At 40.4% G+C, this 16,176-nt stretch overlaps 2 protein-coding genes across 3 annotated transcripts; one reads left to right on the top strand and one right to left on the bottom strand.

Moving 5' to 3' along the window:
* The first annotated feature begins 55 nt into the window (after positions 1-55).
* On the top strand, positions 56-4,434 carry ppp1r32 (protein phosphatase 1, regulatory subunit 32). 2 transcript variants are annotated; one of them, XM_038706468.1, is made up of 12 exons: positions 56-383; positions 659-839; positions 984-1,107; positions 2,249-2,411; positions 2,500-2,545; positions 2,728-2,828; positions 2,997-3,062; positions 3,170-3,256; positions 3,338-3,403; positions 3,483-3,577; positions 3,697-3,801; positions 3,875-4,434. In XM_038706468.1, the coding sequence occupies exons 2-12, from the start codon at positions 758-760 to the stop codon at positions 3,891-3,893; spliced, it is 954 nt and encodes a 317-aa protein (XP_038562396.1). In that variant the 5' UTR covers positions 56-383; positions 659-757; the 3' UTR covers positions 3,894-4,434. The 2 variants fall into 2 exon arrangements, with proteins under 2 accessions (XP_038562396.1, XP_038562397.1); XM_038706469.1 differs by having other exon boundaries at positions 371-436.
* A 1,779-nt stretch (positions 4,435-6,213) lies between these two features.
* Positions 6,214-8,541, bottom strand: LOC119893993 (leucine-rich repeat-containing protein 10B). Its single transcript, XM_038706465.1, has 2 exons — positions 8,109-8,541; positions 6,214-7,950 (listed from the first exon to the last, which is right to left on the bottom strand). Exon 2 carries the CDS (start codon positions 7,771-7,773, stop codon positions 6,556-6,558), a length of 1,218 nt encoding a protein of 405 aa, XP_038562393.1. The 5' UTR covers positions 7,774-7,950; positions 8,109-8,541; the 3' UTR covers positions 6,214-6,555.
* Between the last annotated feature and the right edge of the window lie 7,635 nt (positions 8,542-16,176).

Genomic DNA, 16,176 nt, shown 5'->3' on the forward strand with positions numbered 1-16,176 from the left:
ATCCCATGACATTATGTCTTATATGAAAAATATTATTGCAACAGTACTTTTATGAAAAAATAGTGTTAGATAACAACCAGTTAATAATCAGTTTAAATAAAAACACATTTGGAACAGTCTGATTCCGCCTCTAGACCACTGGTCTAGTGTTGTATCCAATAGTCTATAAGTCTAATAGTTATTTTGTAATGAATGACTTGCAAAAGTAATAAAGCATAGACCTGATATACAGTAGAAATATTACCTGATATTAGGCAGCCAACCTTTCACTCTAGAGTCACTCTTGTTGCTGCCCTTGTGCAGGATCTCCTAGCAACAGAGGCCTGTTTACCTACAAAACCACCACAAGACAAGAGAGGTGAACAAACAACCTGGAGTTGCAGGTACGTCTGGGGAGTAAGTCAAGCCTTTCCTCTGCTGTGGCTTCTTTTCTGGGGTAATTTATTTAGATCTGATGTAAATAAACATCTCTATAACTGCACTGCAGTGCTGCTGTTACTCAAAACATTTATCCTCAATTAAAAAGCATTTGATAAAGGGATAACTTATTGAATCATTATCTGCCATACTCTGTAATCACTTTTTCAGCTTTCAGTTCTGTTGGAAAACCTGTCAAACCTAAAAACACCTTGTTTGCTGCTTTTATTTGTGGTTACAGCGCTGCACACGTGCCCAGAGGATTTGTGCAATCCATCACTGTTGCCAGTGAAGGTTTCCATTATAGCAGTCACAGACGGCTGAGCAGAGGAGGATAGTCATGCCGACTGTTGGAGCAACAGGCAGCAGGGGACGACTGAGCAGCAACACAGTCTACAATAATTCTTATAGGGGGTCTTATGGTAAGAGAGTGCAGGATGAGGGGGGGGCGGGGGGTGGTTGTTTCACATTAGAGGATGTATAGTCAAAAAGCCTCAGCATAAACATAAATAACTTTTTTCATACTGATTCGATTCTGATGGACAATGTTTGTGTGACTGTTTTAGATGCAGGCACTGTGAACTTCACTTCTCACCTCGGACCTCCCAGTGGGACAGGCTTCACAGCAAACCAGAGACCCGCCATATTTTATAGGCCCAGTCTGGACCACATTGACAACCCTCAGTTTGGGTAAGTGCCAGAGCCGGTGGAGACTCGTGCTCTGCAGGCTTTGACTGTAAAGATTAAACGCAGATGCTTGCCAATTGATTTTTAGTCTATAGTACGCAGGTGTCTTCAACTAGCCTCGCTGATTAGACTCCTATTCAGGTGGAAGTTGGATGGAGCTACCACTCTAAGCAAGCAAAAATTGTAACTTGTCCCAACTGTCAATCAGCCACAAAGTCTGGCAATGCAGTTTAGTTTCGCTCACTTTTCAAACTGCATTCATACCCACAGAGGTGTTTTCAGTTATTCTGGATGATTATTATACCTCTGCACAGGTTCAAGGTGGGTGGAGCGATGCAGGGAATTAAGCGACATGACTTTTTCATTCAAGATATTTTGACATGGCACAGTACGAAAAGCACAGGTGTAAATAATAAAATGACTGCTGGCTGAAATCCATTTAGCTGCTTCAGTTTCCTGGTATTGTGCATGCTGGCTCACTGTCGCTGGCTCACTGGGATGCTTGAATACAACAGAACCATTGTGGATGTAAATAGCAACACCTGTGCCTTTTCTACACTCTACACTTTTCTTTCAATATATCTACTATGATAAAAAGGCCGGTGTTCAGAGGTGATATTTGCAGCCTTGACAGGTGCAACAAAGCTAGCAGGAGAGTACAACGAAATGTCAGTCAACTAAGCTAACACACTTTTGAGAAGAGGTCTAATCAATCAAAATGAATTTACCATGGGTGTGCAGGGCTTTTGAAATGTACATCTATTAAAAATAAAAGTTCATTTGTGGTGCTTGTCTTATTGTAAGATACAATTAATTCAACATATTTTTTTCTTTCCAGAAACAATGTCCCTGTTAACTGAGATAATGTACAGAATTTTCTGTAACTTCTTGATACTATCCATTGGAACTACTTTCTACCAAAGAAATGGTCCCTGTTATAAAGGAGGCAGAAATAAATCTTAATCATTTGTGCTGTTTTGGACCTCATCTCACAAACTAGACAAATAACACTAAAGCTAGATACCACTATAGTATAGGCAATGGAAGCAAGTAGATTTTTGTAATTTGGGTGAATTGACAAGTCTCTCAGTCATAAGAATTCATAAGAGACAAGCAAACACATGCATGTTGTTTCTGTCCACAGACTCCTGTTATCTGACAGCTTCATGTCTCAAACTAAACGACACTACCAGCCTCACATCCGGTCTGACTGTTCAGGGTGTTTGCCGAACCTCGTTAACAAACCCAAAGAGAGCGGCTTCTATCAGCTGAGGAATCATCCGAAAACTGTGACTGAGAAGGAGAAGGTAGCAACACCTTCAGAGAACAACACCCGTGTACTGAAATACTGAGTAAATGTCTCATTATCTCCCTTTATGAATATGTCTCTGCCAGACAGAATACCAAAGATTGTTTGTGCCTCATCGTCTCATACCAACAGGTAAAATAAAGCCTCCACCTGCTGAGGCTTAAGACCCAAGTTTATGTGAATTTTAAGTTCAAAGACATGCCATACAGCAATTCATGATATAGAAGAGACAAAAACTGAAAAAATCGTCATTTTGTCTTCCGACTTCTCATGACTTGATGGTGTTTGTAAATGATACATTTACACTGTTGTAGTGTCCCAGAACTATGTGACTGTGGGTCCAAAAGGAGAAAGTGGTTTCACTGAGGGAACAAACCTTCAACTAAACACATTTCAGGAGAAAAAAAGTCGCATGGTAAGTATTGTAAATAGTATTTCTTGTAAAAATAGACACTGTTGGTAGTCTATTTTCACTTATGTAAACATACAGCAAGTACACACGTTATTTCTTGTGTGTGGTCTGCAACCTCCCCCCGCGCAATGTCTACTTTCCCGTTTTTTTTGGTCTTTCCCTGATGTTCAGGTTGAACCTCACCAGACTCACAGCTCAGTGATGAAAAGTGACTTCATTCAGCCGTCATTTCTGCAGGTTGACCCACAGAATTTCTCTCACTTTGACTTCTCTTTTGAAAGGATGCAATATTATTTTCCATTATCCGTAAGGTTTAACAATGTCTCTCTGCGCTTGTGTTTGAGGGCACTGAGGCAGGATCGAGCCTGTGTAGCCACTCTGCTCGAGAAACAGGATTCACTCAAGGTGCCATCGCTCCCTTGGCCTGCTCGGTGAGTGTTGACCCCCTCCCCGTCAGCTGTCGTAGATCTTAAATCACTTTAACTTGAACATCCTTCCATCTGCTCTTCTAGGCCTCCCTTCTGCCATCACCCCACACTAAAAATAATACACCGACTGAAAAGACCATTGGAAAAAAGGTTGTTTTTTTTTCCTTGAATAAATATTACCTCTGTGTTTGGAGCTATTATCTGTTGATAATGTTGTTGCGTTTTCTAGGAGCCCACAGGGTTTCTTCTCAACGCTCCAAACAACCAGACTTTCCCTAATGCACCTTTTGTTTGTTCACACTTCACTACACATTACAAGAGCATGTAAGTCTGTTTAATACTTTCAGATAAGATTAAAAAGCTGGGATAAAACATTACAGGATATTAACGAAGCACTTCTTTAATTGACAAATCGCCAGTTAAAGAAACTTATTATTTTCCAGGTTCTGTCATCAGGATGATTATGTAAAGTTGAAATCTGGCCACGCTTGCACAGGGATCATCGGTGTAAAAATGGACAACAGCTACAATCGTCGAGACATGGACAGGTAAATAAACAAGCTCCACACATGAAGTTCATTCATACATCCTTTGACTCACGACCCTTTTTTAATTTCACAGGTTCATCTTTAGAGGCTAGACCTTCACACACCTGCGTTGGTACCTGCACGGCCTCATCACAAAAATAACATTTCACATTAACACAGTGCTCTGGTTTACTTTACTCTAAAATAGTTTGTGTAGAAATAAAAACTGGATGTGTGAGTAAGAACTGTTGCAGTATTTCCTTTTAATCGCATCCTGAAAACCTTAATCACTTCCCCGTCTGAGCTGTTTTACAATAGTCCTGTCAAAAAATACAGCTAATTTTCATCTCTTTGTGAAGGCCTTTTTGTGTGAGTTGAAAAGCTGCCATCAGACGGTTGTGTGAAGTGAGTCATGTGAGATCTAAAGGGGGAGTGAAGGAGATGATGCTTTGTCTTTGACTGCCTCGCTGTCACTGACCTACAGAGAATGAGAGGAGTGTAAACTAATGAGCAAAATGATTACACTTAGACTGAGTATGGTACCAATTCCCATCGACGTCTGCTGTATCTCAAACTGTTTTGCCACCCACAGCTGTGGAATGAGAAGCAGAGCGCCGACCGAGGAGGTGGATTAAGTTTCCAAAAGCATCACATTATGTGCTACGTTATACTGTAGCTCCATACTAAACACCAACTGTGGGCCGACTGTCAGAAACTGCAGTGGTTTTACATTATCAACACAAGTCAAATAAAGACAAGATTGCGGTGTCAAAACAAGAGATACATTAAACCACGCTAATATCTGCAAAGAATTGTTAGTGTCAGCAAAGTATAGAGAGTGGACGATTTTTAATAAACTGCTTATACCGCTTCCTCAGGTGAACAGTTTAATTATATGCTTTATGGAAATTGTAGCCGTGCTAGCTGCTCTAGGGATTGCAATATTGGTCTATTGGTCAGGCCACCACTTTTGTCTGGACTGAAATATCTCAATGATGGAATTTGCAAATGTTAGCATGCTAACAGGCGTGATGACGGGGCAGTAGACAAGAGACATGGTTCAACTCCCCACTGTGACACATCCACAAACTTGTGTCCCTTAGCAAGACACTTAAACCCTAGTTGCTCCATATATAGCAGTTGTAAGTCGCTTTGGATAAAAGCTAAATGAAGAAATGTAAATGCTAACAAGTTAAACATTAGCCTACACCTGCTAAACATCAGCATGATTGCACTTTTACTATGAGTATGTTGCCATGCTAGCATTAGGATTTCATTAGGAAGTGTCTCACACAGCCACTAGCATCTGCACACTTTCAGTCTTGTTTAAGCAAAAATGCCAAATATTCACTAGTTCCAGCCAGGTCCCAACCTCTCAAATGTAAAGATGTGACACTTTTTTTGTTTTCTATGATTGAAACTGAATATCTTTGGGGTTTAGACTGTTGGTCGAACAAAACAAGCAATTTGAAGACATCAACTTGCGTTCTGGTAAATTGTGACTGCCAATTTTCTATAGATCAGTCAATTTATTAATCTAGAAAATACACTGCAGATTAAGAGAGCAGCCCTAGACGTATCACAAATCCTGACATATATGTAATCTCTGTGGTTTTATCGGTCAACAAGGGGGATTCTTGCGGTTCACATTTAGACATTTAAGAAAAGCAATCATCATTCTGAGTCTGTTCTGCGACTGTTTCCATCAAAGCACAGACATGCTGCCACATGAGAACAAGTATAAATATTTCAGCATTGGGATAAATATTTCACTCTTTCAATGAGATGTGAGAAAAAGCTACGTGGAGGGAAAGGCGATTGGATTACATACGAGCCCCACATGAATAATGAGTGCAGAGATGAGAGGAGAACAAGGGCCGGGCCTGCTTCATGTTAGAGGCAGAGAGTAGAAAAGGTGTAGTCACAGACAAAACGGAGTATACAAAGGTCATGACGGACTTGAGTCTCTGACCTGCAGGGGGCTTCGTTTTAAAAAAAAAAAATCTGAATGAAAGATCTCCTGCTTGATTTCTCTTGAGTCTATTTCATGTTTGGAGCCTCCCTATGGACTTACCTTTTATGGTGAGGCACCCCAGCTATTCATCCCTCTAATAATCCTGCTCATCTCCCTCGCTGTCTTGGCACTGACACTCACAGGATTGCTTACACAACACTGACAAGGGTTGGGGGGGTTGTGTTTAGCGTGTCATAAATATTTTGTAAATCTAAATACAATACACACATTTACATGCGCACATGGTTCTCAGTTTATAAAAATAGCAACGAGGCGAGCCGAGGTGCACTGGCAGGCACATAAAACAGACACTGGCCATGATGTGTGGAAATACTACATTGTGTCAGTCATGTAAACAGTAGCTGGTGATTTCACTGGTTCCCAATTAAGACATTTTCCCATAAATGATTGACACTGACTTCATCAACTGAGTTAATATTTAATAATGGAAGACTTGGTCTCCTGTGTACACTCAGAAAATAACCCCTAATTTAAAACAGCCACACACACACACACACACACTCACACGCACACACACAAACACCACCTGAGTCCTGCTCTGATGTGTCATTTGCAGCCGATTGAGATGTCACAGGTGCTGTCAGTTTATAGTTTCATAATGCCTCAGTGCTAATTTATTTTCACAGTTAACAACTAGCAGCACACTCGCCTTGTGTCAGCTTCTATCAGTGTGTTTGTGTGGATTTTCCGTCATCCACCTCCACCTGCCTACAGATCAGTCCAGATGTATGAGGGGATTTTCATGCCCCTTCATCTTGCCTCCCCGTGTCCTCCAGCTCCTCATACTCATAGTCCATTTGAGCTCTCTCATACTGCAACTCCTCTCCCTCATATTCAAAACCATCTCCCTCATATATCAGCTCCTCTGTCTCATATTCAACCCCCTGCTCGTCATATTCTAGCTCAGCTCCGTCATACTCAGTGACTGGCAGCTCCACATCCTCCTCTTCCCCCTCCTCCTCTTCCTCCTTTGCTTCTTCCTCTTTAACATCCTTGTCCCCTAAAGTTGCCACATCTCCGTTTGTTGCTTGTTTTGAGTTGGAGCTGCTGTTCTTCAGGATGCCGTGAATCACTGGCTCCTCTCCTGCCAGAGCCAACTCCTCGGCCTCTTTCTCCGCGGCCTTTCGTAGTCTCTCCTTCCTGGCCTCACGCACCTCCAAGAACTCCGCAGCACCCTCCCCAACAACAAGCACCTCATCGCCAACTTTTGGAGGGGCTTTCACTGGGTTGTGGTCGTAGGAGAACAGGCGCATGGCTCGGAGACGCTTCAGGCTGGGAAACTCTGATATCTTGTTGCGGTCCATGTCTAGTATCTCCAAGCCCTCCATGTGCAGCAGGACTTTGGGGAAGATTTCAAAGCGGTTTGCGTAGAGCCACAATCCCCTTAAAGCCGTCATGCGGCAGAGGTCAGGGGGCAGCGTCTTTAGCCGGTTGTCCCCCATCTGCAGGGACTTAAGGTGGGGCAGGTCATAGAGCTCCCGTGGAAATCTCTGGAAGTAGTTGCTCTCCACCCACAGGCAGCGCAGACTCTGCAGGTTACTCAGCTCAGGCGGGAGGTTCATCAGCCGGTTGCTGCCCAGGTACAGGCGAGTGAGGTTGGTGAGCTGGCAGACGGCCTGAGGAACTTCCTCCATCTTGTTGAAGTCGAGGGCGAGTATCCGCAGACCTTGCAGCTGGGAGATGCTGTCCGGCAGAGTGCGCAGCCTGTTCCCACAGACATACAGCTTCTCCAGATGCATCAGTCCACAAACACGTGAAGGCAACCGCTTGAATTTACGGTAGCTCAAGTCCAGCACGGGATCCCCACTCTCAAACAACTCCTCCACCCCCAGCGGAAGCTCTTCCTCCACCTCCACCTCCTCCTCTTCTTTCTTCTTCTCTGTGATTTCCACCTCCTCGCCATCCTTGCCCCCCTCATCTTCTTCGTCTCCCCCTCCCTTCCTGGAGGAGTTGCCCATGCTGTGGCCTGCAGCCCCTGACTTCTATGTGAGTCAGGACAGAGTCATTTGATGAGGTAGTGTCTGTGACAAGTTAACCCTCAGCCTGGGAGCTGCTGCTGTTTTGGCTGCAAACAGCATCATGGTCTGGGCCAATTAGCACTTGTGCAGCCATGTTTGTCAGGTGTCTCTTTGTCCCTTCATTAGAATACACGAGCAGAAAATAATAAGCTGTGGCGTAATAGTAACAATAGTAGTAGTAGTAATAGTAATAATAATAGTAATAATGCTGCTGGTAGTTGAGCTTGAAAAGGTGCAGCTGTATTTTGAGCTGAAATTGAACTTGCAGTCCTTACCCTTTCTTCTCCTCTTAAACCCGGAGGATTTTAAGAGACAGATAACGTGCAGCTTCGATGTCACCTGTTCACGTGATCCAGTCTCTCTTTCAGAACAGGCCGAAAATGCGCCACTTTAGGACACTAAATAGTCAGTTTACCTTCACTCTTCCTGCCAGGTGTCGGTGGATAAGCCCACAGTGCGTGCGCAGCTCGGTGACCTGGCCGGCGGCAAAGAAAAACAGTTAATAGAAGAGTGTCCACTAGTTAATGCAGCTGCTACCCATTACAGGCCGAGGTCTCCCGGAGTTTCAATCCGCGCTGGAGAAAGAAAATTGCACAGCACATTTTGAGAAACTGCAGCGCAGACCGAGTGAGTGACTCTGCTTCTGATGTTGGCCGCTGCTTTCCATCACTGAGAAGGTTTACATTGAAGTGCTGCCTCCCACCCTCTCTCCCTCTGTAACCGGAACAGGGGGCATTCACATCACATGGTCAGCGTGTGTGTGTGTGTGTGTGTGTGTGTGTGTGTGTGTGTGTCTTCGTGTGTTACTGCGATTATTAAAAGTAGTATATGAAAAAAATTTACTTTCTGTCTTATCGCTCGCGTGCTTTAACACGTGTTTCAAAACATTTTTCAAAAAAAACCCTGCATTTTCAGAGTCAAACATAAACATGAAATAGGCTAATATGCGTAGGTACATAACCTACCTTTTAATTTTTTGTATTTATTTATTTATTCTTTTTTCCTTTTTTGTGCATTTAAAGGCCTATACACACAGTGCCCTTCTGTATTCATGGTGTTCACACATAAATAGGCTACATCATGCACACAACCCTTTCCCCCTTTTCTGAGTTACTAGTATTAATGTCTTACATGTCTCAATTATTATTATTATTATTAGTAGTAGTAGTAGTAGTAGTAGTAGTAGTAGTAGTAGTAGTGGTGGTGGTGGTGGTGGTGGTGGTGTTGGGGGGGTGGTAGTACTAGTAATAGTAGTAAGCCTATTAAACAAAAATCTCATACATGCATGTACTGCATATGTATATGATAAATCAGAGAATGGGTTTTTTTTGTATATTATAGTGCAGTCTAAGTTTTCATATATATGCCTAGATGTGTGCAAAGTATAGTCTCAGTTTTCTTTAGGATGCATAGAATAGTATAATGGTATTGTAACCGAGCGTCCTAGGTTCACCTAATTGTATAGACTTCATAAGGAACCAATAAGACAAGTCCAAACCTCTGAACAATATTGTTTATTTTGTTGCAACACACCAATCTTACTGCATTCTCCCTCCCTTACAGTCAAGATGGTGGTGAATATAACACAAACTGGTGTTTGTGCCTAACTTTAGTGGATCATTCCACCATATCACCTCTGATATGAAATTAATCTATTTTCCGGTTCAAGATGAGAACAAACTTTTCTATGAATGTCTGTTTTTGAACCAGGACAAAGGCCAAAACGTGGCCTGCAACAGATAGGTTAGCCTTGTTTTTAGCATAGCTGATTGCCTGAAATACCTTCGAAAAATGGTGAATACTGCTGAAAAGATTAAGTCTAAGCTTTACAATATGCTCAATAAATAAAATGGGCTTTTCAATAATCGTGAATTACTACAACCAGGAGAGGTCCTTGAGCATACATTCATAAAAGTGCATGCACACATGACCAAAATCTTGCTTGGCGGAGATAACAAGACGGGAAAGTACTTGCACTGCTTGCAAAGTGCTATTTAAACTGTCACACTGTTACAGTGTGCTGAAATTAATTTTAGTACAGACCGATCCTGAAGAATGTTTTACCTGTGTTTAAGGAATGTGTGTTATGCACACTATTCCTGCCATGTGTCATTGTTTTGTCATTATTATTGTATTGCATATGTTGTTTTTGTTCCATGTCATGTAAATTTGGACTAGAGTCAATTGAAAATCCAGGAAAATCCTTTAAGTACATTTTGCTGCTGATACTTACATACTTTTAGTGAAGTAACATTTTGAATGCAGGACTTTGACTCATAGCAGAGTGATATATAAAACATTGTAAAATACCAGTAATCACAACACAGTCTCATGGACAGTCCAAAGCTTGTAACTTTAGTTGTCGTTTGCATTAAACACTACAGACATTCTGCAGGTTTTATAGACCAATAAAAAGCTGTGACGACAGAACTCAATATGACTTTCTGCTTTGACACAATAATAACAAACTGCCAACTCTCACAGTGTCCAACCTGAGACCAATGTAAAATTTATGTTAAATGACTGATCTGCAAAGAGTCATCAAATAAATGTGCAGAAGTAAAAGGGTCCAAATGCCAACAACCAAGTAACGGTTTAATTACTCTCCACCTCAGATAGATAAATAGATAGATTAAAACCCGCTAAAATGCAGTTCAGATTGAAATGAATGTTACACGACTGAAATATTTTCATACACTGTGGCTCAAAATAGCTCAAAAATGTGAATGAGCCCAGAGCAAGTTTTAAATAAAAGGGCTACAGCAGCTACAGCACAAGCTAACTTCTAACTCCAGTAGAGGAGTATTCACATCCTACTTACAACAATGTCAAAATACCCCATTTTGACTGCATGCTGAGAGTATAGTAAAAAATGGTTCAAAAATTCTGTACTAGTATAAGTAAGTAAAATTTTGAGGACTACTTTTTACGCCTCTAAATGTATTTGGATTTTATTTTTGCAGAATAAGATTTTACCGACACAACATATCATACAGCATTGTAGACTTTGACCACCTTCACCATTTCAGTGCTGCATGCAAAATAATGCATCAGTAATGTCAATAATCAATTATGCAGTTTTAAGTAAAGTAAAACTACTTCTGAATACAGATTTACTTGAAATGCAGTATTTTTAGCATTGTAATTACTGCTGTTTTTATTTAAACCTTCTCTGGCCCTGTTTATTACTGGCAGCAATACATATTTTCATATCTAAGGTCAAAGTACTCATTGTATATAAGTATCTCTTCTAAAATTATTAATGTGTTAAAAGTAGTATATCATCAGTTACGTAGGGCTTATACTGAAACTACTTTATGTACTGTTGGTTACTTTAATATGCAGCAATGCATCATGTTTGATGAAAAATCTTAAAAGAGAAAAAATCTTAAAAGAGCAACCAGAAAGTTTCAGCCACTGGATAAATGTTGTGGAGGAAAAAATACAATATTTCCATCTGAAATGAAATAGAGTGGAAAGTTTCCCAAAATGGAAATACTCAAGTAAAGTACCAGTACCTCAAAATTGTGCTAAAAATACTTGCTTGCTCTCCACCTGACTTTATTGAATACTTGACAATAGCGGACAGCTTTTCTGAATGACAGCCTGTTTAGTTTGGTCGTGATACTGAGGAAAAGCCTGGAAAAGCTGCTGGGGTCAGATGTGCAGCGCTTCTGTCAGCCTGATGAGCTGTGGCAGAAGAAGCGGACAAACAGGGAGACAGGCCGCATGCTGCTTGAGGATAATCCTGTCTGATATGCTGAGGACCAAAAGAGCTGATTTGCAAATTTCTACATCGCATTGAAACGACCCTCAAATGACACAATGGACTGTAAGCAGTAGACAGACAGACAGAGACCTCGAGCGATGAATGGATGTGACTGCTGAGGTGAATGTGTTGAATGCAGATGAAGCACTGCATGACCCAGCCAGCCAGCATGGGACACATATGGAAATACAGACAATAAAAAACAAACTCAAACAAATGTTGACATTAATGGCCATTTTTCATCATGTACCAAAGAGCAAATCGTTAACAATGAAACAATACATTAAGATTATATGACATTGTTGCATGTACTGTATGTCTGGGTGTAACATGAGACTGTAATGATATCTTCTTTTTCATTCTCGGGTTAAATGAGGACAAAGAAGGTGTGTGATTAAAGGAACACATCTGCACCATCTGCTGGTAGCAGAGGGATCTGCAACAGACCAACTTTATAATATAATGCGTCTGTTCTTGAGGATTTAGTTGTTAATAATAAGAAGAAAGCATAAGAAAAATGCCAAACAACATTTTACAAATATGATGATTGCTTTGACACACAGAAAATACATTTAAGATTCTTATATATGTTTTCCCCAAACATGTTAAAATTTCTCCATCGATGTGGCACATTTACTGAAACAAACTTACAATTGTCAAAACTTTAAGTACAATCCTCACACCCTCTATTTGACCTCCAAAAGGTGATCACTCATTCAAAAGAATTAACTCATGTTCCAAATGTAAATAAATCTATCAATGAATAAATAATTGTAATCAAAACAAAATGTTCCTTTATCATTGACCAAGACAGTCAAAATGCACATGACATCTTGTCAAATGACAGTGTACTCTGAAAGTGTGATAGTTACCCACTATGTAATAATGTCCAATTGCTAACATTGAATTTTTAGGGTGCTGAATAGTATTGATGTCAGCTATGGCACGAACTATACTTTAGGCAGCACTCTCTGACCAGCCTTGCACGGGCAGGCTCTTGCCCATGTCTCTCCTGCATGCTCCACATTAAACAGCTGTAACATTGAGTCTTACCCTGGCAATATAGAGTAAATGTTATTGTGATTGTTCATCCCTCTAATTAGCATGTAGTGATTTACACAATGAACATGTGTATAAATTTCATTTGAGAGAAATATGATTCAATAGCAAACAAATGCTGAGTATTTTGATCTGCAAGCCTTACTCAGTGCATTTTGTGCTAAAGCAATTATTAATTACTATAGTCATGTGAACAACTGACCTAATGTTCATATAAATAGACATATAGTTTGACAGAGTTTAATAGTCATTCAACTTTTGTGCCAGAGCGATTGAGAAAAACGAACATAATATTAAATAGTAAATATTTGCCTTGAAACAAGAAATTCCCCAAGCACAGCAACAACAATCATGTGCTGGTAGATAGCAGGATAAGTCTTTGAAAAATTAAAAAACAAACTACTTTTTGATTTTTTAGTAAATATTTGCCTCTTTTCTTGTAAAGTATATGCAAATAGCAATTTGATGTGTCAAAAATGTGGGGAACACAAAATATATCAACCAAGTCAAAGAAAAAATATCCTGTTTGTGGATCTCAGTCCGCCTTTAACACCATCATCCCAGATCTGCTGCAGGACAAGCTATCCTAGCGAGCATGCCCGACTCCACCTGCAAGGGGATCACAGACTTCCTGTCTGACAGGAGGCAGTATGTGAAGCTGGAAAAATATGTATCTGACTCCCGGACCATCAGCACCGGCTCCTCTTAAGGCTGCATTCTGTACTGTGTATTTTTTCCCCCTGTACACCAAAAGATCTACCTCCAGTCACCAGTCCGTCAAGCTCCTAAAGTTTGCAGGTGACACCACCCTCTTTGGGCTTATCTGTGGTGATGAGTCTGCCTGGTGCAGTCAAAACAATGGAACTCAGTGCTCTTAAGACAGTGCAGATGCTTGTGGATTTCAGAAAGAGCCTAGCCCCACCCAATCCCAACACCCTGTGTGACTCCACAGTTGACAATGTGGAGTCCTTCCACTTTCTGGGCACCGTTATCACACAGGACCTCAAGTGGGAACTGAATATCAGCTCCCTCAACAAGAAAGCACAACAGAGGATGTACTTCCTGCGGCAGCTGAAGAAGTTTAACCTACCAAAGACAATGATGTTGCACCACACAGCCATCATTGAGTCAATCCTCACCTCCTCCATCACCAGTGAAGCAGGCCACTGTCACTGCCAAGGACAAGGGCAGACTGTAGCATAATTGCTCTACAGAGAAGGTGACTGGCTGCAATCTACCATCCCTCTAGGACCTGTACACGTCTAGGACTCTGAGGTGAGCAAGAATGATTGTGGCTGGCCCCTTCCACCCCGGACACAAACTGACACTCTCCCAAAAGAACTGTTTTTTTTCCATCTGCAGTTGGCCTCATCAACAAGGCCCCGGACCCTTGAAACTGATTTTTTTAAACTGAATTTGAAACTGCACCAAAAATGAAATAATACTCACAAGTTGAAAGCAATACGAGTTAAATTCAATTTCAAAACATTAGATTCAATTTCAATCGGTAAAATATAATTCTAAATTTAGTATACAAGTTTGCATTATGAATTCAAACTATTAAATTCAGATTTGTGTGTATATTTGTGTAATAACTCCACAGGACTACAACTACAACCATACTGAATATTCTATGATAATGCCCAGTTCTATCATTATATCCAGAAGTGTATGTTAATATATAATCAGTGTGGATGTCCTGACCAAAGCTACTCAAAGCTATTAAGTGATTGCTATACTGGGTAACAGCTAGTCTGGATGCCTGTACCTCAAACAGACAACTCCTGTTGCTTGCAAAAAACAGTTTATTCTAATACCAAGGTCAAACACAGTGTTTTATCCCGCTCCCAGTCACCTCCACCTGTCCTTGCGAGTTCACCTATGTGCTTCCTGCACCCATACGCACCAGTAACAAAAATAAACAAATAAGTAGCACGCATTTACTTTAGTACTGTACTTAAGTACAATTTTGAGATATTTGTACTTTACATTAGTATTTCCATTTGCTGCTATTTAATATAATAATCCACCACATTTTAGAGGGAAATATTTTACTTTTTACTCCACTACATTTATTTGACAACATTCGTTAGTAGTTACTATGCAGATTCAGATTATTAACACAAAAATTAAATCAACTAATAAATGATGATGCATTGTTATAGATTAAGCTTCCCAGCAGTAGGTTGAATTAAGGGTGATTGAGACATAATGTCAATGACAGTATAACTAAACAGGGTTTATTTTTTCGCCTTATGAGGGAAAAGAAAAACTTTTTTGCTGAGCCCTAGTTGTGAAATCACATTATAAAAAAAGTGCATGTCTTGATTGGTGTGACATCATAAAGGTGGACGTGGCAAGTAACAGAAGGTTGACCCTGCATAGCATGAGGTAAGTAAATTACATAACCTTTAACTAATTTTTATCATACAGTCATAAAATTACAATAGCTAATATATTACACAAACCTCTGATGAAAACATGAATATAATGTGACAAAATCAGTAAAAATGTGTTATCATGTTTCTGTTTTTGGAATTAGGTTGTTTTTATTATTATATAATCATGATTTTGGGTGATTAGGACAGTGCTAAACTGCTTTCATTACTAGATTAGTGGTTCCCTCTTCATGTGTGTGGACCCCTAATCAACCACAAAAATGTTCATGGACTAGCTTACTACTTTTGCCAGCTAGTCTAGCCAGCTAGCAGAAACAGCTAGCAAAAAAACAAAGTTTACCACACTAACCAAGCTAAACCAAACACTGAGTTTAGCCTTGATCTCTTACCATATCAGAGCACTGCTGCCAGTCACCCAGATGTTACCAATATGCTCACTTTAAACAAAAAGGTATACCACAACCCTTTGGTATAAGAAATAACCTTCTTTCCTCCTCAAATGGATAGGTAACATCTTCAGTATGACAGAAATGTATCATGTTTTGGGCAAATTATAAAAGCTTACACAAGGAAGAAACTCTGTTCCAATCACCAGGTTAATTCATCCTATAAGTAGTTCAGTATAGCCCCACCTTTACCAGCTGCAACATTAGTGATTCTCACAGATCACTAATTATAATCAAGTAATATAATATGATTCTGAAATGGGCATAATGAGTAGCCTACTTTCACTTATATATTATATATTATATATATATTTTGACGCTGGCTACTTAGGCTATGTAGATTTTAAAAGCATGGCTTTTACTTATAGAGCCAATATCACTGAGTGCCTTTAGGTAGGCCAAAATTTTCTAGATTTTTGTTTTGTTTTGTATAAGAGGATGCGTACTATTTTGCTATGTGTAACTGACCCCAAGGTTGTACTGTACAGTCTGACTGGCTCTAATTCGGACCTCAGGCGTGGGAGGTGGACATGCTAATGAGTAGGCTAAAATCCATGGGCGCTAGCATCTGAAGTTTTCTTACTGCACAGCCCAGCTGGCTACCATTACACTCACCCCCCTAAACCTCCCATCATTGCTCCCATCTGGGTCAGGCACCACTGCAACCGGC

This window comes from Micropterus salmoides, unplaced genomic scaffold (assembly GCF_014851395.1).
Source record: "Micropterus salmoides isolate LMB-PRFRI ecotype aquatic unplaced genomic scaffold, ASM1485139v1 Ms_hic_scaffold_8, whole genome shotgun sequence".
NCBI lineage: Eukaryota > Metazoa > Chordata > Actinopteri > Centrarchiformes > Centrarchidae > Micropterus > Micropterus salmoides.

What these genes read in the sequence shown, in the direction of transcription:
- LOC119893993 (XM_038706465.1), bottom strand. Translation starts at nt 7,773, where the DNA reads ATGGGCAACTCCTCCAGGAAGGGAGGGGGAGACGAAGAAGATGAGGGG.
- ppp1r32 (XM_038706468.1), top strand. Translation starts at nt 758, where the DNA reads ATGCCGACTGTTGGAGCAACAGGCAGCAGGGGACGACTGAGCAGCAAC. An exon ending in TTCTTATAGGGGGTCTTATG is followed by an intron (nt 840 to 983) that starts GTAAGAGAGTGC and finishes TGACTGTTTTAG; the next exon opens with ATGCAGGCACTGTGAACTTC. An exon ending in TCATCGTCTCATACCAACAG is followed by an intron (nt 2,546 to 2,727) that starts GTAAAATAAAGC and finishes ACACTGTTGTAG; the next exon opens with TGTCCCAGAACTATGTGACT.